Here is a 23,178-nt window from a genome sequence, read left to right as displayed (position 1 = left end):
AGTCATCAAATTCTTGGTGGAAACTACAGTTGGGAAATGGAGTTTATTTTTGGCATTTAGGGTTTCGTATCACTGGGATGAAGCAACTAGTCACTGATATTAAGAGGGGATGGAAATATGCGAACTATTGGAAAATGTATTTATGCAGAGTATCAGTGGATGGGGAGAGGTCTATGGAGGAAGATAGGAAGGTTCAACATTGATCCTCAAGGCTTCTGAACACCCTTCAACTGCCAGAGCCAGTGTATTGCCATGTCCTAGAAACTATCAGGAAGACCATGGTAAACAGGAAGAGATGTGGCCCTGTCCAGAAGGCTCCTGGTCTTGAGGTTATTTGGTCTGGTCTAGGCAGCTCCAGGGTTCGGAGGAGTCCACCAATTTGTGGACTTCAGGATTTCTTGACCACACTGTCTGAAAGAATCTAGTCTTGTAATCAGAGGCAAAGCAACCAGTTTTTGTCACCGACTCTGCCCCTGTTCACTCCAGCATGACTTTGTGTTTAATAGGCTAATGCAAATAAAGTACTGCGTTAATTAAATCACACACCCTGCGAAATTCATTATTACAAACAGTTGGGAAGGACTTTGTGAACCACCTGAGGCAAGGTTATGACTGATTTTCTTTCAAGCCATATGTTAACTGTAGTGGAGAGTGATTGGGGAGAGGTTATGATACTCATAAAATAACAACTAGTTGAAATCAGCAACAGCATTTTCTGGTTATTTCAATACAAGCTCCACATCTGTGGGACACCAACAGGGCTTGGCATTTCAGAAAGCCAGACTTTTTTCCAAAGAGGTGCAGTTGTTAGTGGAAGAGTTCCTTGGTTTTATGCCAGATTCCACCATTCATTGGCCAACTGTGATTTGGCCCAACATGAAGCCTTTCTAATTCCGTTTCTCAATGCTGAGAAGGCAGAACATCCATCCCCCTCATGAATGGAACCAGGTGTTGGGATTAATTTCCCCTGTGGCCAGGGGGAAGCATTTGTAACCTAACTGTGAATTCTGGGTGGAGCTGCAGAGAAAGAGCACTCCTTTCCTATCAAGAAGAGAAATTTGTCCAAATATTTTATTACACAAGGGAGATGATTAAATGAGATGTAACATATAAAATACTATTAAACCTTAAAGCACTGTAGAAATGATGAAGATAATGATGATGATGATGATGGTGATGAAAACTGGAAATCTAAAAAAGGCTTAAAGACAAAAGAAATAAAGTTCCAAGATTTATTAGAAATCCCAACTTTTAAGCCTTTCTTTTATAGAATATTTGCTTCAGTGATGGAACCCACTGGTTGCACATGTATAACTCATATCAAACTGCTTACCATCTCAGAGAGGGGGAGGAAAGGAGGCAGGTTATTTCAAACTGAACATTAAAAACTAATGTTAAAAATAGCTTTTACATGCAATTGTGGAAAAATAAAATAATTTAAAAACATGATGGAGTCCCCAAAGAAGAACTAGAGAACATTATGAAAGGCAAAATAGAAAATTTTGATTACATTAAATTAAAAAAGGTTTTGCACAACCCAAAACAACAGAAACAAGATTAAAAGGAAAATACAAATCTAGGAAAAATCTTTACAGCCAATGTTTCTGATAAAGGTCTCATTTCTAAAATATATGTCAAATTTATAAGAATGCAAATCATTCCCCAATTGATAAAGGGTCAAAGGATGTGAACAATTTTCAGATGATGAAATTAAAGTCATGTATAATTATAGGAAAAAATGTTCTAAATCACTATTGATTAGAGAAATGAAAATTAAAACAACTCTAGGGTACCACCTCACACCTCTCAGATTGGCTAAGATGACAGAAAAGATTATGATAAATGCTGGAGGGATATGTGAGAAAACTGGGAGACTAACACATTGTTGGTGGAGTTGTGAAATGATCCAACCATTCTGGAGAGCAATCTGGAACTATGTTCAAAAGGCTACAAAACTGGGCATATCCTTTGACCCAGCAGTGCCATCACTGGGTCTGTAGCAAAAGGAAATCTTAAAAGAGTGAAAAGGACTCACATGTGCAAAAATGTAGCAGCTCTTTTCTAATTAGAAAATGAGTGGATGCTCATCAATTGAGAAATGGCTGAACAAATTGTGATATATGAAGATAATGGAATATTATTGTTCTATAAAAATGATGAATAAGTTGATTATAGAAAGGCCTAGAAAGATTTACATGAAGTGATGGTGAATGAAACAATCAGAACCGGGAATACATTGTACACAATAGCAGTAAAAATGTACAGTGATCAACTATGAAAGGTTTAGTTCTTCTCAATAGTTCAGTGATCCAAAGCAATTCCAATAGACTTTGGAAAGAAAATGCCATCGGCATCCAGAAAAAGAATTAAGGAGACTGAATGTAAATCAATACATGTTATATTCACTTCTTTTTTCTGTTTTTTTTAAAATCTCTTCCATAGTTTTCCCTTTTGCTCTGATTTTTCTTTTCCATCATGATTCATAAAGCATTATGTATTAAAATAAATTTATTATAATAAAAAAGAAACACACAATAGAGTCAAAAAAATGATAAAGTCTAAAATTCTGGGGAAAAAAATCATATATAGGATGATAGATTTATAGCTAAAAGACATCTTAGAGCCCAGCACTCTCTCATGTTTTATAGGCTGAAAACTGTTAAGTGACTTCCCCAACATCACAGACCTAGTAGATGTTTGAAATGACATTTGAACTTAAGATGTCAGTATGTCTAGTATACTATCCAGAACTCTACCTAGCTTCCTGTGATTGATGAGTTGGTACAATTTAATTCATTTTAGTTTAATAAGCATTTACTAAAAAACAAACAAACCCACCCCCCCCCAAAAAAAAAAAAAAAACTTGCTTTATTCTGGGCACTGGGATAGGCACTGACAAAAATTGCAAAGACAAAAATGAAACAATCTTGTTTTTTAAAGATCTTCCATTCTTTTGAGTGGGTTAGAGTAAGGAGAGAAGATCCATGTGAACATAAATAAATGTAGAAGACATACAAGGTAAATTTGGGGAGTGGAGAAAAGTAAAAATAAATGTGAAAAATTAGGAAGGGGCTGATATACTTCTATGGGAGATGGACACTTGAGCTAAGCCAAGAGATGAAGATGAGGCTGGACAACATTTCAGACATGGGAGACAACAACAGGGAGCCTGGAGAAGGAATGGTGTGTGGGGGGAACAGCAAGAAAGTCAGTTTGGCTCAAGCAAGAGTATAGGAGGTGGAGTAATGTGAAATGTCTGGAAAGGTAGGTTGGAGCCAGATTGCAAAAGGCCTTAAATGCCAAATAGAAGAGTTTATATTTTGAGAAGGATTTGCTGACTCTTATTTTTATTTGCCAGGAGGAAAATTTTTAAAATACAGAAAAAAAAAGAAAGATAAAATAAGAACCAGGTTTCTGATGAATCTTTACATAAATTTCGCTCTCCTCTTTCCCTTCCACCATTTTTCTAGTCCTTTTCATGATCACAAAGCTACTGACAGGCAAAACTCCCCCAGTTTCCCCTCTCTCATATCTTATACCCCCTTCCTCCCTTCACTGAGCCAATTCACATTTGGCTATCTCTTCTCACATTCAACTACCCACCCCCACACACTCATAATTTTCTTCAAAATTAAACATACTCACTTGGCAATCTCTTCCAAATCATGTAATGACATAAAAAATTATTGATAACTTTTGTTATCTCACAATCATTTTCCTATGTGCGTATATATATATATATATATATATATATACACACACACACACACACACACACACACACACATACATATACGTCATCTCTTGTAGCAAAGTAAAATAGTTAAGTGAAGCCTGTGTTATTGTATTATATATGACATCCCATCCCTGAATCTTCCACCTTTCTAACAAGGAGAAGATATTTTACCATCCATTAAATAGAACTTTGGATAATAGAATTATTTGGAGAGTGAATGACTTTCTACTGTCATTTTGCTTATGTTATTAGTGTGTATATATATATATATAATTATTGTAGTCCATTAAATTCATTTATCAATGTATCTGTCTTTTTTTCCTTCCCTCCCTTCTTTCCTCCTTCCTTCCTTCCTTCCTTTCTTCCTTCCTTCCTCCCTCTCTCTCTCTTTTTCTTTCCTTCCTTCCTTCCTCCTTTCCTTTCTTTCTTCCTCCTTTCCTTTCTTCTTCCCTCCCTCCCTTTTTTTATTTTCTTGCCTTTCATAGCATATCAGCACTCACTTTGCTTCTGTCCTTTTTTTTTGGCCACAAAAAAATTCTACTATGTATATTTATAGAATTTTTCCATCTTTGACCCCCTCAGAGTACATGCCTACTAGGTAGATGGCTACCTCAATAGATATGAACATTCTAGTGAGGTTTCTCCTTTCTTCCAGTTTTGTCCCTAGAAGAGTTAGACAAATTCACAGACCTGCCATTGTTGTACAAGTGTGCCTGGCTTCTCATTTACACATCTTAAAAATCATGTCCATTTATTGTAAAAATATTCAAATATGAATTACATAGCTCACACTGATCTGATCATTCACAGCCAGACACACTATAACTCTAAGATAGTGAAGTCATTTTGATCCTCTTCGAGAACAAAGAACCAGAATATCATAAGGATACTGTAGTTACATGGATTATTTGTCAAGTGGACAATGACACATGAATTTACTTGTATGAGATTTTTTCACTTGATAAGACTTTTTTGCAGTAATAATAATAATTGTATATTTATATCTATACATTTATCTGTATCTATATATTAATTACTATATGCCAGGCACTGAACTAAGTGCTTTATAATTATTATCTAATTTGATCTTCATGACAAGCATGAGAGTTAGGTGTTATTATCTCTACTTTACATATAAGGATAATGATCAAGCAGAGACTAAATGCTTTGGCCAGGATCACACAACTAGTAATATATGATGCTGGATTTGAACTCGTTCCTGATTCCAGGCCCAGCACTCTGTTCATTGAGCCACCTTTATCAATATCAGTAAGGATGCACAGTGCAACAGAAACAAAAAACAAAAACCAACTCTAAAGTCAGAAAACAGGGAACAAATCTGAGGTCTACTTAATTACTAAAAGATTTGGCCTGTTTAGTCTTAGTTTCTTCAGTTGTAATAAGAAACTATTGAATTAGAAGGCCTATGGAGTCATTTCCAGCTCTAAATTGATAATCCTCCATAGAAATGTTCACATTCTATTGTACTGATAAAGATACTTGCTGAAAATCTATTTGTCTAGAGATGGGAGAGATATGGCCACACTCACTAGGAAGGAATGTTAGCTTGTCTCTAGCTGTCCATGTGTCCACATATATAAGTAAACTTGACTCATGCTCTCTGAACTTCCTGTGGATTAGATTAAGAATTATCTTATTTAATTTTGGATTCCATTTCTTTCTGAGTAAAGAATCTCAGGAACAGTTTAATGTTTGGCTAAAAAACATAAAAAAATTTAATGCAGATCCAGACAGGTCAATTTGAATAAATAGGAAATAAACCCAGACAGTATTTTTTAATTTATTGTTGATGCTGGCCCACAAACATAGGTTTAGAGAATTAAGAGGCAGAAGAAAAATGGAAGATTTATTGCTAAAAGGCTTGGTCCAAGTTTTATTTTTCATGAGATTAAGAATTTACATGGGGAGACTTAATTTTCTTAAATATATTAACTCCTAAATTGAGGAAGATTTTTGCACTGTATGAGTATTCAAGAAAGCATCAGATCTTGAGTTTTAAAGAAGGGACTTTAAAGAGAAAGTAGCCACTTCATCTAACATATGAGGAAACTGAGACGCAGAGGTAAAAAATAATTTGTCTAAGTTAGGAGTAATAACAATTAGGAGAACTTGGATTTGAAGCTTTGGTTCCTAGATTGAACCATGTTCATTCTTTCCTACCTTTGATTGGTAGGAATTTTGATTGGATAAGCCTTTTTCTATTTTATTGTCACATTTTGCTGCATTGCTTTGCATGCCATCCATTTCTATAGATGTAGAAAGTAATTTCTTCAAAAATAATCTCACCAGGCTCCCTGCTTTATTCTAATCATATTACAAAGGAAAAGGAGCTAGCAGGGGCATACCCTGAGCAACCATGAGAGTTTAGTTGAACCCACAAGCCCAGAGAGTATATATCAAGAGCCTTTAGATTGTTTTCCAGGTTTTTCTTCCAAGGTTGTTTTTCTTTTCTTTTTGCATTCCAGAAGTGAGAAAACCCATTAATTTTGATACAAATATATGCAAATAAATTTATTAATATAGGAAATAGGAAAATCAGTTATTGCTTCCTTTATAAATAATAAAGGTTTAAGTTTTAAAGATATTACTTTTGCTAAAATACATTAGACAGCTGTGAAAAAAATAACATTTTTCTTTGTGGTAATATCTTTAACTAGATTTGTAGCACTAACAGCATTTTCTATGTATATATTATTTTTATTTAATACAGGTAATCTTTTTATTACCAAATCATATTGTTTCTCAGGAGATTACCATCAGCACTCATAAAAACTGCAAAAAAAAAAAAAAAAAGAAAGATGAAAAAGCATCAATCACTGGCAGGCACATTCTGCATTGTGCAGATTAAATCTACAAACCCCGTTAATATACTTCAATGAGATACTTGTTAGCTTTTGATTTATTTATAGTTTCCTTTATTTTGTTTTAATTTCAATTTGAATTGGCTTCCAAAGGGCCCCCATCTGATGACAATCAAAAACAAGATGACCTTGTAAAAACAATGTCTGAGTTAGACTGGGCAGAGATGGCTCCCTGGCTCAATCAGGCCTCCCTGTGACCCCCTGTTCTGGAAGAGAGACACAGAAATCTCACTATGGTCTCAAACTGAAGAAGAAGAAAAAATATATTGTATTAAATGAAAGCTCAATTTCCTTTCTAAGTGGTATCTTCCTATTTGAAGATAGCCCTGATGGGGAAAGGGGAGTAAATAAATGTATATATTGTAACTATAGAATTCACTAGCTGTGTGACTGACCCACTGTCATTTGACCATGTTTCCCTCAGTTTCCTCATCTGTAAAATGGGAGAAGGAAAGGCAAACGACAAGAAAATGTCCAATGGAGTTATTAAGGCATTTATGACTGAAATAACTGAATAATACAATGCACTATGCAAAGCCCTTTACAAATATTATCTCATCTAACTCTCACAATAAACCTGCGAAGTATATGCTGTTATTATTCTCATTTTTCAGTTAAGAAAAAAAGATTCAGACACCAATTAATTGGCTAGTGAAAGTTCATACGTGTAGGAAGCCTCTGAGGCTGAATTTGAAATCGGGACTTTTCATTTCTCCAGGTTCTGTCCTTTATGCACCATGGCTCCTCTTAGCAGCCAGGGGCATTTCTCTTGGGATTATGAGACCTTTTATTTAGAACTGAGTCCATTGAGTTCAAAACCCTCATTTTACAGATAAAGAAACTAAATCTGAGACGATGTTGTCCAAGATCCCAGAAGCTGTCATTGAGAGGGCTGGGATTCGAATACAAGTCTTCTCCAAGTGCCATACTCTTGTTTGCTTAGAAGAATTTGAGTTGTTAGGGGCAGCAAGGTGGTAGAGAAGATGGAGGGGAGATTTTAATTATTTTAATCTTCCTGGTGAACTTAGATTCTGAAAAAAAAAAAAAAAAGCTTAGAGATCATGCAAACTGCCTCATTTTTCAAATGAGGAAATTGAGGCATCTGAAAGGTAAAAAGGACTTGCTCAGGGCCATACAGGTTGACTTTAGCAAAAACTAGATTTGGTCCTAGGGCCTCTGAATCCAAATAGTGTTCTTTCCCATTGTATCTTATCTTCTTCCTTGAAGAAACAAGGTTAAACATTTTATGGCCAAGGGTCATTTCTCTTCTTCCAATATCCCTTCTCAAGATTGTTTAAAAAATAAAGATTTATTTTACTATTTACTAAGTGTCTTCTGCCTTGAGTGGATATTGGCTATAAAACTTTACATGGCATAAAGCATCCTCAGATTCCAAATGAAACACCCTCTTTTCTGTGTTTTTTCCCTTTTTGAAGGGTGGAAGCTTTGATGTGGCCGACAGGATGTTCCACAGCGTGAAAAACACGTGGGAGTCGGCATCCAGTGAGAACATGAGTGATGTCAGGGAACTGATTCCAGAATTCTTCTACTTGTCTGAATTTTTAACCAACTGCAATGATGTTGAATTTGGTGAGTTAGCAGAAGTCAGTGGGAAACAGAATGTGAATGCTTCCTTTTTCTATGGCACTAACCTATGGAAATTTTTGCTAACTTTCCAGTGAGTGAATAGCAAGCCAACTTCCCACTACTTCCCCACAAAAGGCATAACAAGTCCTCTCCTTCTAGTTGTCTAGTGTTTGGGGGTTCCAACGTGTGCTGATGGTCCTGTGGTGAAAAGGGTAGCCATCGGACTCTCAGCTGTTTTACCTGCACATCTTCTTTGAGTAAATTCCTGGAACTTTGGTGATAACACTCCACTGGGGAAGGATCATCTTTAAAAGCATCACCTTCTCCTGTTGCCAGATCCTCCCCTTTCCCCACTTCCAGAAGCACTGTGCCACCATTATTTTGGCACATATCCCTCTGCTTGTCAGCGTACAGAAGACCATGGATTGTCATACAGATCACTCCCCTTCTGAGATAAGTGCTTTTTAAATAGTGTTTCTTGGGGAAACCGCAGCTCTTCTTGTTCCACAGAGGTCAGCTATGATGCCCCAATGTCCCCATTCAAAAGACCTGCAGCTGGCCCTGGTCTGGGACCACGTATTCCCATCGGGGCTCTTCCAGCACGGCAAAATAGAGATCCCTGCTAAGGACCAAGGAAACAGCTCCGGCCCAGGCTTCACTGACACAGAATGTTCCATCAGCGATGCCTAGAAAATCAGGTGGTAAGGAACCCCAACCTTTGATGCAAAATGATCTGATGGTAGGATTACAGTCAGACCTGAAGCCCTGGCCTTTCCTGGTGGTGAGTGATGCAGGCAGGCTTAAGCTCTCCATGCAGTACAAAGGGGAGACCAGCAATTTCTATTCAGAATTATCTTCTTGCTCAACATGAAAGAAATTGCTGACGCTTACCTTGGGAGGCTACCCTAAGTGCCACCATCACAGCACCAGCCCATTTCAATTTTTCAGGCCCAAAGGTGCTGGGACCGTCACTGGTATCCTAAATCATCAGTGCGCCAGCTGCTGTTGCTATTGCTTATGGCGGGGACAAAACAAGTGCTGCTGAGAGAAATGTGAAAAAGAGAAACTTTAGTCTTTGAATTCGAGTCCCCACTTGGGAACGCCGACTCTGGCGGGGAGAAGTTTGACAGTTCTTCGCTGAATCCAAGTGAAAGCACAAGGAAGACATCAGGGAGAGCCAACGCTGTCTGGCCCCTCCGCACCAGCCCGTGGACCCCTCGCAAGCTGGCACAGTGCAGCCTCTTCCAGTGCCGCGCCAGCACTGAGACAGACGCCCTCCTTGAAGGTCTCCACGGCCACACTTCTCATTTTGAGGAGCCGAAGGCTGACCTCTTCCGCCTCACGCTGGACCCATGGAAAGGCTCTAAGAGACGCTCCACTAACAGATCAGCCGTGGTCTCATTTTGGGGGTGGCCCCCCTGAATGCCCCAAGGCCAAAGACTTCTGCGGACTTGTTCAATGGGGAGGAGTTTCCCCAGAGCATCAGTCCGGTCGTGCAGCCGTCCAGGCGGCCATGCGGTCTGCAGATAAATCCGAGAACGGCCGGACCTCTGCTGTGGAGTATTACTCCTCCCCCTTGGGACTGACACCGCTGCGGGAGCTATGGCATTTCCGATCCGAGCAATACCCCACTCCCCCCAAGCTGACCCGGACTCTTGCCGCCTGCTCCAGCCACCAGCCCGGGGCGCTTGTCCAGGCTTATAAAGAGAAAGCTGCGACAAGGGATGCGGCGGGATTGGTCCGTTTGAGTTCCGAGGAATCCCGCTTCTCCCAGGGGTGTCCCTCAGACTGAAGTAACGTTCGCCATTGAGGCAAATAGCATCCTCGGTGTTTCCGCTGTGGATAAGGACATAGGCAAGAAGAAGACTCCTTCTCCAGGGGCAAAAAAGACACTGAGTGTATGGTCCAGGAGCCCGAGAAACATGAGACTCCAGGTGAGAAGCAGAAAGGACATTTTTCTAGCGTTTCCTAGGATTTCCAGAAATTCCAACATGCTGACTGCATCAAGGATGAGAAACTCCAAGACAAAAGTGGTGATGAAGAGAAGCAGAAGATCCTTGACAAATGTAATGAAATAATCAATCAGCTGGAAAAGAAACAGGCTGCTGAAAAGGAGGAATTTGAATATCAGCAGAAAGACTGAAGATCTTCAACCCTATCATGCCTAAGCTGTACCAGAGGGCGCGGGCAAGCCAGGAGTTACTTTAAGGAATTCCCAGGGGTTGGAAAGCCCCATCTTTTGGAATCACCATGGAAGAGATTGACTGAACATAACGTCCAAAGAAGCAGCATTCCGTAAAGTAAAGAATTCGGATTTGTAGCCAAAGCCCTAAGAGTTGAAAAGTAACATTTAAAGGGGCAGCTGGGTAGTGCAGTGGATAGAGTCAGAAGGACATAAGTTCAAATTCAGCCTGCGAGAATTACTAGCAGTAATTATTAAATAAAAAATTAAAAAAAAAAAAAAGAGAGAGAGAATTACTAGCTTAGTAACCCAAGTGGGAAGTAGGGCTTGAATCCAGTGTTTCTGAGTCCAAATCCAGTGCTATTTTCACCGTGACTTGCCTTGCTATGTGACTAATCAAAGGACGTTTAAGCCAACCAGAGCAGAGGCAGAAAGAGAAGCTCTGATCTGGGCAACAGTATTTTTATTTTCCTTAACTAGAGTCTTAGCCTTCTTTATTAGAGAAACATTATTGAGCAAGACTTCACTATTTGCATTATTTATATCCTTAGACTATCCTCAAGTTGAGGAAATCAAATTTAAACAACAGGATTAATTGTTAGAGGATAGTGCCTTTTAAGGAGTCTTAAGGAAACAGTCTTCTATTTAAGACATAAAAGAGTTATCTGATAAAGTACCAGAGACTCACTCTTTTGTCTGGTATCCAGAAGCTTCCACAATACATCTCTCAGGGGCTTTTTTTCAATCTTTCTATTCAAGCTTCCATTGTCCATTCCTGTCAAACTGACCTACTAGCTTTTCTCATGTGACTTGATGCCTTTGCATAGACACCCCATTCCCTTCTTTTCTTATATGGGTTGTGTTTAAAGAATTCCTAGCTTACTCCAAAGCACCACTCGGATTACACCTCCTTTGCAAGATTTACCTGATGCCCCCAATTGTTATTGCTTTCTCCATCTTGAAATTAATTTCTATTAGTTGGTATATAATGCATGCTTATCTGTATATATGCAGTATCAGCTAAATAAAGTAGAATCTGTTTGAAAACAAAATTGGTTTCTACCTTTGTATCTCCAGCACCAGGCATGTTTCATTGCATATAGAGTGCTTTACAAATTTTCATTGAAAAATAACTATTAACTTACTCTTACACTTAAAGATTAACTGCAGGCTTTTTTTTTTTTTTACAACTGCCCTAAGGGACTTTGTAATGGAAAATTACCCTCATTTTACAAATAGGTAAACTCAGATTCAGAGGTTAAGTACTTGTGCTTAAATAAATGTTGAAGGTGCCAGTCAGAGCTTGAATCCAATTCCAGCTCTCTACCTTGTACAAAATCCATTATGTTTTCTTTGGCTTTCCACCCAACTCATCCTGCTGTGTTATCAAGGAACCATTGAAGAGCCACCAATTTTAATCTCAGCAGAAAATTACTAATAAACTTGTCACACTTATAAAGTGCTTTGGGATCCTGGGAGATGAAGAAAGTTATGCATTCTAAAGACTGCTTTTATTGTTCCTACTATAATTATGTCTTTAATTTATTTTTAATATATACTCATTTTCAAAGCTTTAAGGAACAGACAAAAAAAGTAACTTTTTAAAAGGAATGAGCAACTAGAACTTATCTGTAAAATGGGGATAATGATAACAATTATGACACTATCTTACAGGGTTTTGTGAGGATCAAATGAAATTTTATGTAATATTGTAATATATGCATATTATTATATATTTAATCTTTTTGTAGATCCCTAAAGCTTATCTATTTATCAGCTATTATTTATATTGTTTCCATTAATAATAGTTGTCACCACTATGTCATCATCCTTGTCCTTGTTTGGACCAGTTTTCCCTTTGGAAACTATATCTTCAGTACACAATGTTAAAAGACAGTCTTTATCCATCTCTTAAAATTCATAGCTTTTGCTGGCAGAAGAATACATTTTGTACCTTCTCATTAAGTAGCTAAGATCTTCCTCTAACCCTGCTCTTCAATAATGACCCCTAGTGCCAAGTTTCCATAATTCTTCTTCAGCCTTCAAGCATTCAGTGTCACTTAAACATCAAAATCAGGCATCAGAGAAGGACTTCAGTGGAAGTTATTGTTGTTTTAAAGTGCTGTGTATATGTGTGCATACATGTGTATTAAAATGTGTGTGTGCATACACACACTCCTATATATATAATATATATACATATATATATAGAGAGAGAGAGAGATTAAAAACTACACACACACACACACACACATTATATAGGGATATGTGGGTATAGTTTTTAATCTCATTTGATCCTTATAACCTTAGAAAATAAATGCTATTATTATTCCTCCTCTTACAGATGGGGAAAACAAGACAGACAGAAGTTAAGTGATTTGCCAGGGTCATACAACTAATAAGTGGCTGAGACAGAATTTAAACTAAGGTCTCCCTGACTACAAATCCAGTGCTTTATGCACTGTGCTGCCCAATTGCCCATACAACATAAATTTAATTTAAAATGGTTGTAGATAACAATCATATAGTTCTAAAGAATATATTACACAGAGGATAAAGATATGGACAAGATCTGTGTTTTTCTTTAACTAAACATTTGAAAAATTAACATTTTCTCTCCCTGTACTCTCCTCATACATTAAGAAAACGAAAACAAAAAAACCCTGAAACTTTATGAAAGTATTCACAGTCAAGTACACTGGCCATATCCAAAAATGCATGCTTTATTCTACATGTTTAGTCTTTCATTTCTCCGCCAGGAGATGGAAATTCTTGATATCATGTCCTTGGAAGTCATATGTGTCTACTGCATTGATATAAAGAATATTTGGAGGAGGAGGCGGTAAGGAAACACCCTCCAAAAATGCCGGTTACTCCTTTCTCTATAATTTACAGCTTTGGAGGGCTTCCTACCCTTATGAGAGATTGTGTGACTTACCCAGAGAGTTTGTGGTAAAGCTGGGGCAGGAAGACAGATCTTACTTAGCTTGAAGACCATTTCTCAAACCACTATACCAAACTGCCTGTCAATGGGCACTGCTTGGATATTTGATGAGTGAATAAAACTATAGAGAATAGTAGAATTCTTTTTCAATATGATTAACACTCAAATTAATTCAGACTTAATTTACTACTTTTAAACTTTTGCAGGCTGCATGCAGGATGGAACTATCCTAAATGATGTCCTTCTCCCACCATGGGCTGAGGGAGACCCTCAGAAATTTATCAGCCTACACAGGCAGGTGAGTATCCACTTGAAATCAAAATTTTCTATCCTCTATTCCCATCTATATTGTTTAATTTAGTAAAGAAACCATATAGTTATTGAAAACAGGTTTTTTTCTATCAAAATCAAGCTTCAACCTGATTGCTCAAATAGGCTTCCAAGTAAAATAGATTTTAAGAAATAATCATCTTATAGGCTTTTCTGGGTCCTAAAGTCAGTGAGAAGGACCAGACCCTGGACTCTTCAAGGAGAGGAAAGGATATGGTACTTTTTGTATTATCAAACAAAGACTATTAAGGTAGAGCCTGAAAGAGCCAACCAGCCTTATAATTTTTTGTGTGACAGTGATAGAAATAAATCCTTCAGACTCAGTTTCCCTTCCTGGTGATCCTACCATAGAAATGGGGTACCTGGGCAGTTACTCAAAATCAAAAAGGAGAATAGTCATCTTCTGTAGGAGCTGATAAGGATGATAGATCCCTGGTCTGTTGCTAAAACACCTTGAAGTAGCAAAGTCCGGCCTTTGCCATTGGCAAGAGCGCTTCTTTCTTCTCAGAACAGAAGGTAATTATAGCAGGAAAGCCCTGCCTCCCCTTGCCCGAGTCTTTGGTACATGGCTCTACGTGACATTTTCACACAACAAGTCACACACTAGCCTACCTATTTATTAGACTGGGGTTATGGCCAATCCCTTTAACTTCCTGGACCAGGGACAACAGACAAGCAGCATGGAACATTTGCTGCTTGTCTAACCTTGTACAGTAATTACAGCTTTGGACAGGATGACTCAGACCAGCTGGGCTGGGCTTTACTAATCTGCCCTGTGAGCTGAATCATTATCCCACTGCCTCTAAGTCAACTAATTTCAGGCCTAAAATAGGTGGCACTGTATCTCTTGGTGAGCACAAGGAAAAAGGTGGAATAAAAATTAGTCTTCAGTTCCTTCATCTTTATCTCCTTCTTTAGTCAGAACCCCCCAATAGCATCTTCTTACTGATCCATGGAAGTGCTTAGGAGGCAGCATAATATGGTGCAAATAGCTCTGACTTTCGGAGTGAGAAACTGGGTTCAAAACCTGCCTTTGATGTTATGACTTTTATGAACTTTGGCTCATTATCTAGCCCTTCACCAGCCAGGTCTCATTTTTTTTTCAGATCTTTAAAATAACTAGATGACTAGATGGCCTTCTGAGATCTCTCTTAGAGTTATATTTGCATTAACCCCGCCCAGGATACCATCATTTCCTTATATTCTCTCCTTCCATCAACTAATCTTGTGCCCCATTCTACCTGGTTGGAAAGATTTCTCCAAGTCATACAAATGATATTCTTCCCTACCCTTCCACAAAGAGGTGGCTCTTAAATGAAATGAAATAAAGCTAAGGTGTTGATTCCTGTATCTTTACCACCTCTATTATCCACAGCAATTATTTAAGAAATATGATTGAAAGGTTCTGCTTAGTTTTCATTTGGCTGTTTCACTACCTACAATAAATATTTAATTGTTGACTAACCCTGTTAGAATCCTGCCTTCGTGCTATTGAAAATGCTCATTGTTCCATAGCTTAGTCTTGTTCAGTTGTTTTCAACTGTGCCCTACTCTTCCTGACTCTCTTTGAGGTTTTCTTGGCAAAGATACTAAAAAGGTTGGCCATTTCCTTCCTCAGTTCATTGTCCAGATGAGGAGACTGAGGCCAACAGGGTTAAGTGACTTTCACAGGCCTAGCTAGAAAGTGTGAGGCCAGATTTGAGTGCAGAAGGATAAAATTTCTTGACTGCACCTTGTACTGTGTCACTTCTACAGCAGATGAGGCTAAATAGCAGCAGTGGGAGAGTAAGATGGGGGCCTTAGGACACCTGTCCAAGCTACCTGATTTTTGGCATTTGTGCACCTATGTTCCTTCACTAGTAAACATCTCTTTTTGAAATGGCACTAGATAGGGGCTACTCCATAGCGCTTCTTACGGTCACCAATTTTTTTGGCCAAGGCCCCTGAGTTCATGTCAGAGGCCCAAGCGTCCCTTATACAGTTACATTCCTGCCTTGATTTTATAATGATTATTTTATAAAGTAGATGAAACACACTAGGGGTGGAGAGCCATCACTGTGTGCTGGCTTTCTCTGGTGACAGGAATTAGAGAACTCGATGGGTAATTAATATGTTAGCCTATTTGGCTCCCATTCTGGGCAGAAATGTAATCCCTCATCAGAATCATCCCGTGTGGCTTGTTCTGAGTGACCAAAGCAAACATGCTCAAATGTGTGGGATCACAGAATGATAGACGTAGAAGAGACTGCACAAGCCATCAGGGCAACCCTCCATTTTAAGATGAGGAAATGTTAGACCAGAAAAGTGAACTGACTTTTTCTAAGGTCACTCTGATGACACAGCTGGATTTGAATCCATGTCTTTTCTCTCCAAACCCACTGTATTCTTTCCACCAAATTATGTCACATATGAAATGTTTGGAATGAAATGAAGTCAAATCTTTGAACCAATTACCTAATGTCTCTAGGTCTCCTCAGCAAATAGAGGGGATTAGAGCACTTGACCCCCTGAGGTCCCTCCTACCTTTACATCAGTGACCCCAGGATATCACAAATGCATCAGGGAATTCTGCATTCTGTTCACTGTTTTCTAAATCATGGTTTCAGGCTCTGGAAAGTGACTTTGTTAGTGCCAACCTGCACCACTGGATAGACTTGATTTTTGGGTATAAGCAACATGGACCAGCAGCTGTGGAGGCCGTTAATACCTTTCACCCCTACTTCTACGGGGACAAGATGGACCTTCATAATGTCACCGATCCCCTCATTAAGAGTACCATCCTGGGATTTGTCAGCAACTTTGGGCAGATACCTAAACAGGTGCAGTATCTATTTTATTTTGTCTTCTTAAATTTGCACATTTGTATCAAGAATTTGGCATGAGAGTTCCTCAGAGGTTAAGAAAACTGGATCACGTAATGCTATGACCTGATCAAGGGAGAAGATGTTAAGAGTCTGCAATCTTATTTACTAGCAATCATGACTTTTAACTCCTGGAAACATCAGAAAACAGTGGAAGAAAGCCAGTATATTTCTGTATTGTCTTCTGTATCTTCTGATGAAGTTTGAGGTATTCTGGATGACTCCATTTTTATCATGCTTTTTCACTCCAAGGAAAAGTATATTTATTCTTTTATCTGACCTAATCCGTGTATAACATAGGTGAGCACTTATTCAATCCACTCTTACTTATATACTCTAGATTTAAATCTATCTCAAAAATGTTATATTCTTGAATATAATCATCCATAAATAGAGTCTCTGGAAGGTAAAGGAAATCAGGCAAGCTTTATAAGTCTGAAAGATAAGCCCAGAGATAAATTACATGGATTCTATTGATAAAAGCTCCTTGAAAGTCCTTGTGGGTAGAAATTTAATGGAGAAACTTGTATGATCTTTTATTATATGCATTTGGGGAGTTATAGAATCAAGTGGGAATAATTTGGAGGCAATATAAGCAGCTTAAAGAAATAAGGCCTGGGCCAATATAAATCAGATTTTGTGTGCTGAACAAAATCTGTGGTTTTAATGACTTTTAAAAACATTTATAAGGATTCACATGAAATGTTTCAGTTTTACTGTGAGAAGAAAAAATAATTTACTTAAGGATGTTTTAAAATCATTATTGCCACTATTTCTATGGGTGAGAACTATATTATGAAGAAGAGTAATGAATAGTGGGCTTTGACAAAGAGGGTAGCTGCAAATGTGAGAGCATTTTAAGTGTTGAACTCGGTAATTTGTCTACAGGCGAGACATGGTCAGAACTATGTTTTAAAAATAAGAAGTTGAGATCTTGTAAAGGTTAAATTGTAAGTTACAGAGACAACATATGAGTAGGTCAATTAGGAGGCTGTTGCAGCAGTCTAAACAAAGGGTGTTAGGACCTAGAGTGGTGATTCTATAAGTGGAGAGAATGGGATAATATGTGTGTATATGTGTGTGTGTATTTTTTTTCTTCTACTGTATTTCTTAGTGATCTCTTCAGTTCCCACGGATTCTATTTTCATCTCTATGTGGGTGACTCCAAGCTCTATGATTTGTCCCAAGCTCCAATCTCACATCAATAATGATCAAGTGTACATTCTGAGTATATATATATATATATATATATATATATATATATATATATATATTAGCTAACATATTAATAATATAATTACATAGTATATGTTATAATATTATTATTATACGTGTATATATATACACATAAAATATGTATTAAATAAGTGTATATATGTGTATATTATATATAATATGTATATATATATATTATATATATATTTGTATAATAAGATGTTGTTGAGATGGAATTAAGAAGACTTGGCAATTGTTTGGATCTGGGAGATGAGGGGCAGGGAAGAGATACAAATAACTCCAGGACTGTAATCTTGTATGTCTGATGATACTGCCCCCAGCAGAAATGGTGAAGTTAGGCGGAAGAACTAGCTTGTTTTGTTTGAGAAAACAATCAGTTCTGTTTGGGACATAGGAAGTTTTAGATAGCAAGGCAATATCCAGTTTGAAATGTTTATTTGCTCATTGTTGACATGAGACTGGAACTTGGGACTAAGGATGGGTTCATAGAGCATGGAGTCACCCACATAGAGATGAAAAAGTTAGTCATAAGGAAAAAGTTTATCCCTTCATTGGAGGTAGAAAATAAAGAAGGTAAAGGTCAAAGGTTCTGGAGATATAGAATAGGAATTTAGAAGAAGTTTGCATTGATTGGCTTCAGTTTTCTTAGTAAAGTATGAGGTGAGGTTTTCTACTGAAAGAAATGAAAGGCTCAATTATTGTACTGTGGCAGATTTGAGCAGTTTGGAAAAACTGGTGTAAGGAATGTAATAGAAATTCAATTAAGCCTTTGCTGCCATGAGGACCCAGTTGAAAAACATTAAGTTTTTAGTGGACCCACTCAGCGTGACTTTTTCTAGCACATAAGTAAGAAGTAAAAAGATGGAATATTGGGGGCAGCCCAGAGTTGGAGTTTTATAAAGCAAGGGTTGTGAGAATACAAAGTGGAAAGGAATTCAATGGTAGATGATAATGAGTAGTTTAAATTGTTAACTGGGAAGAAGATAGGAAAGGAGAAAAAAGATTGCAAAATTGAATAATACTCTGAGAAGGAAATATATTGAGCCTTTCTTACCTCCAGCACTGCTTTGCTTTGGAAGACAGCATTTGAACTTAGAATGAGATCATTCAAGTTGGGTGGTCTCATTTTTAGGAGTCTTTACTCTCTTCCACAAAATTTGGCATTAAAGACAGTTAACCAATAGAAGTCAAAGACAAACGAATATGGGAAGATTATTAAAGGCCATTGATGACTTTCTCCCCATGTGGTCTTTGGCTTGTTTGAATAAATACTATTAAAACATCATATATGATCTCAAATTGCATAAAATTCTTTTATAATGAAAGAGGATACAGAGAACAAAACTGACTGAGGCAAACTGAGAAAAATATTTGATTTAAAGTAGAAAAATTAAGATCATATGTTGACCCTACCAGCAGAATAAGTTTCTTCCCAGGATTTGTGGATTTTTCTTGTTACTAAATTTATGTTGTCAGCTAAAACTTTTTTTAAACAGGAATTGAAGAGACTTTTTTTACTTGAATGTCAAATAAAGTTGCCAAAATGAATTAATAAATGATAAATAGGTGAATCAATCATTTAATCAATTAATGAACTGTCTTAAGCTGCATGACTTCTGTAAGTAAGCACCACATTTAAGAAGGAGATAAATAAACCAGAGCAAATCAAAACAGAGATAGGGTGTAAAATCATAATAGATAATGAAAAATAAGAAGACCTTTTCAAAGATGTTTTCCTGGGAGAAACAAGACCTAGGTAGTTTCATTATATTCTCAAACATTAGAACTCTCATTCTGGAAAGGGAAAAGGAAGCATAGGGGCAGAGAAACTAAGAGTAAGAAAGAACCTCCCAAGTGAGTTATCTATCTGAAGCAGATTGTCCCCAGCACGTGGTCCTCTAAATTCTCTGCAAAGCCTCTTGTGATACTCCCCCATTTCTTAAAGAACTCTCCTTTTTTGGACTCTGTTCTTTGTATCTGCGATCAGAAAAAATCAGTCTTAATTTCTCTTTTCTGGGCGAAATATCTCCAGTTCCTTGAGCCGGTCCATAGTCATGGTTTCAAATCCCCTCTCCATCTAGTTGCCCTAACCTGCTTGGGCTCCTGTCCTGTGTAGAGCAGAATAATGGGATCCACACCATTTTTCTTGTATTAGCATGGCCTGTAATTGCACTGTTGTTGTCTTTCTTTTGCTGACTTCCATGTCATATTATTGACTCAGAAGGACCTTGCAGTTCACTAAACCTCCTATGCAGTGTTACTATTTACTTTTTACATGGCGGCTACCGTCTACATGTCTAACTACGGGTTACATGTCTAACCCGTCTGGTACTTGTAAAATTTATTCTTTAAACCAAAAAAAGTGGAAATTCTTTCCAAGGATCTATCCTTGGCCCTCTTCTCTTGTTCCTCTATAAGATCTCAATTGTTGATCTCAATAGTTCAATAATCTCCTTTCCACAGGTAATTCTCTGACCAATGTATCCAGCTCTTCTGAGCTACAGATCCACATCTCCTGTAGGAACCTTAAACTCACATGTTCAAAGAAGAAGCAGTTATTTTACTCCCAGACTTGTCTTGTTTCTAAAATTTTCTGTTCGTGTCAAAGATATTGCCATCTTTGTCACTCAGGCTTGTAACCTTGATGTCATCCTTGAATCCTCTCTCACTTACTTCACATAGCTAGTCCACTGCCAAATCTTTCTTCCTTTTAACATCTCATATGTCTCTTTCTCTATACTCACTCAAGAACTATCACTATAGTTCTATTCAGTCTTCTAATTAATTTCCCTGCTTTCAATCTCTCTTTGCTCTAGTCTATCTTCCACTTAACTGCCAAAATAGTCGTTTTCCTAAAATGTACCATGACACACACACCCTTCTGCTCCCATTTAATAAATTCTAATGTTCTTATGACTATTATCTTTAGGCTTAAACATCAAAACCTCTATTTGGCATTTAAAGTTCTTCATAATCTGGCTCCTTACCATCTTTCCATTCTTCCTGTTACTTCCCTCCCTTCTTAACTCTTTTAAAAAATATATGGACCACAATTTTCCTTTCCTTTTCCCATTCTCCATGATTTGTCAATTATTAAAACACCTTGGGATATGGTCCAGGTATAGCAACTTGAATTCATAAAAGACTTTTTACTTGTCTCTTTAAAAGAGGAAGAATTTCCTTTTAGTTGCTTTTGTTCTATCCATGTAGGACTGGACGTCATTTTTCTTAGTCAAGAAAAACTAAACAAAATAAGATTTGTCTTAAACTATTCTTGTCCCATTCACTCCCACATAGAGGGAGTGTAATTCCTCAGGTGTAATTCCATATATTCACTCCCAACTATATTCATATTACCACTGTTTAATGTCTTTCTATCACCTCTAAATTATCCAAGAGGAAATAAAATTGAAACTTGTTCCCCACCCCTAATTCTTTTTTCTTTTATATACTAAGTAATTTCTATGTCAAGATCATGGGAAAGTAAATACACATGCAATTATAGCTTTATTGTTCTAAAATGCATTTCCCTATCTCTTTGTTGAATTTTGTTTTGTAGATTTTTTTGTTTGTTTGTTCTCTATTCCTCCTCTTGCATCTAATATAGATTTGTTTCTCTTGACTCAAAATGCAAGAATTAGGATCTGTGGAAGAAAATAAAGCAAGGTAGATAATTTAATAAAAAGAATTACTTCCTAATAATTAGAGCTATTTAAAAATGGACGAATTGTCTTATTAGACAGTGCACTCCTTTTCAATGAAAGTATCCAAGCAAAGGCAAAATGACCACTTATCAAAGATACTGCAGACAAGATTTCTATATCAGATCAAATTAAAATAAATGATCTCTCACAATTCTTACATCCTTACAACTCTTATATTCTATTATTTGAGATATTATCTATCTTAGCATAAGTTACCAAGGATACCAGGGTTTCTTTAAATCTACATTTCTAAGGAAAGCTACAGGCCTTTTGAACTTTTCAGTCTAATTCAGCAAATTAAATACCTACTCTGTGCTAGTCAGATTCCAGCTATATCTGCATCTCATAGGAAAGCATCAGTCTTCAAGCCCACTGTCCAAAAAGAGGATTAATTAAGTACTTATTATGTAGAGGAAAAAAACCCAACTATATTCATATTACCACTGTTTAATGTCTTTCTACCACCTCTAAATTATCCAAGAGGAAATAAAATTGAAACTTGTTCCCCACCCCTAATTCTTTTTTCTTTTATATACTAAGTAATTTCTACGTCAAGATCATGGGAAAGTAAATACACATGCAATTATAGCTTTATTGTTCTAAAATGCATTTCCCTATCTCTTTGTTGAATTTTGTTTTGTAGATTTTTTTGTTTGTTTCAATTCCAGCTCTTTACCAAACCACATCCATCCAGGACTGCCCTGGGAAAACCATCAGGAAAAGAAGTCTCTCTTTCCACTGGTCCAACTGGCTGTCCACCACCATTTTTCTGTACCCTGCAGAATCTGAAACCTTCCCTCGTTACAGTCAAAGGTACTTTTTGGATGTTTTGTTTTTGTTTTTGTTGTACAGGCCATTCTCCTTTAATGTCTTGCTGTGGGGAGCTGGACTTCTCCTCCTCAGGTGTAATATGTTACTGGAGTGAGTCCAGCCCCATGAATTTGCATTAGCTGGCAGGCTTCTAAACTCAAGCCCTTGGGAACGTACCAAGAATCCAAGTATTGAACCTCTGCGATGTGATATTTTTTCCGATCTTGAATGGGAATCTGGGGAAAAGCCCCTGCTCTGGCGGCGTCCCAGATCCCCACTCTGCGTCCATTCTTGACTACTGGAAGCAATTTGCATTGTTTGTCATCTCCCACAGGCATGCATATGCACAGTCACACATGGGCACTCAAGGCAAAGGTTCCCATCTATGTGCCCCTTCAAAAGGGGCTTTGTTAATAGACTAAAACGGAGAAATCCACAGGTCTAACAAGTTACATTTCCACCCCCCATTGTGGTGTTGCTCTCTAGCAGATATTTATACCGTCCAACGCTGCTGACCCAACAAGACAGAAGCAACACTAGGGACTGCCTAAAGGCACAGGCTGGGGAGGGGTTTGTGTTGGAGCCCTGGCAAGTTTAGTGACTCCATTTTGGGAGCAGCAGCAGCTCATGCAAGTCATCAGAGTGAATTTTGTTAGATCATTTAGACAGGATTTTGTCCATGCCTCTGCACTGTGGTAAAAACTACAGATGTGATCTAAACGATTATTTTTAAATGGCCCAGGAATAGACTATGTATGGTTGGGAACTAAAATGAATAAAATAATGACCTTCAGGGGATGACACTTCAACATAGCAGCTCAGAAAAACCATATTTTACGGCATGGATAGTAGTGATTTATATCAGAGAAGGAAATACCCACACAAGTAAAAACACGGATGGAATGC

General features: G+C 37.6%; 1 protein-coding gene across 1 annotated transcript in view; it reads left to right on the top strand.

The window, feature by feature from the left end:
* The window catches only part of WDFY4 (WDFY family member 4), a 370,289-nt gene that overhangs the window by 320,421 nt on the left and 26,690 nt on the right, over positions 1–23,178 (top strand). Inside the window, exons 52-55 of the mRNA XM_051981900.1 lie at positions 8,055–8,208; positions 13,538–13,629; positions 16,268–16,480; positions 22,131–22,275. Of these exons, the coding sequence (XP_051837860.1) occupies positions 8,055–8,208; positions 13,538–13,629; positions 16,268–16,480; positions 22,131–22,275 (604 nt within the window). The remainder of the gene's footprint in view (positions 1–8,054; positions 8,209–13,537; positions 13,630–16,267; positions 16,481–22,130; positions 22,276–23,178) is intronic.

This window comes from Antechinus flavipes, chromosome 2, assembly GCF_016432865.1.
Source record: "Antechinus flavipes isolate AdamAnt ecotype Samford, QLD, Australia chromosome 2, AdamAnt_v2, whole genome shotgun sequence".
In the NCBI taxonomy this organism is placed as follows: domain Eukaryota; kingdom Metazoa; phylum Chordata; class Mammalia; order Dasyuromorphia; family Dasyuridae; genus Antechinus; species Antechinus flavipes.
Note: the sequence above shows the minus strand (reverse complement) of the source record. Positions and strands in the feature narration are given on the sequence as shown.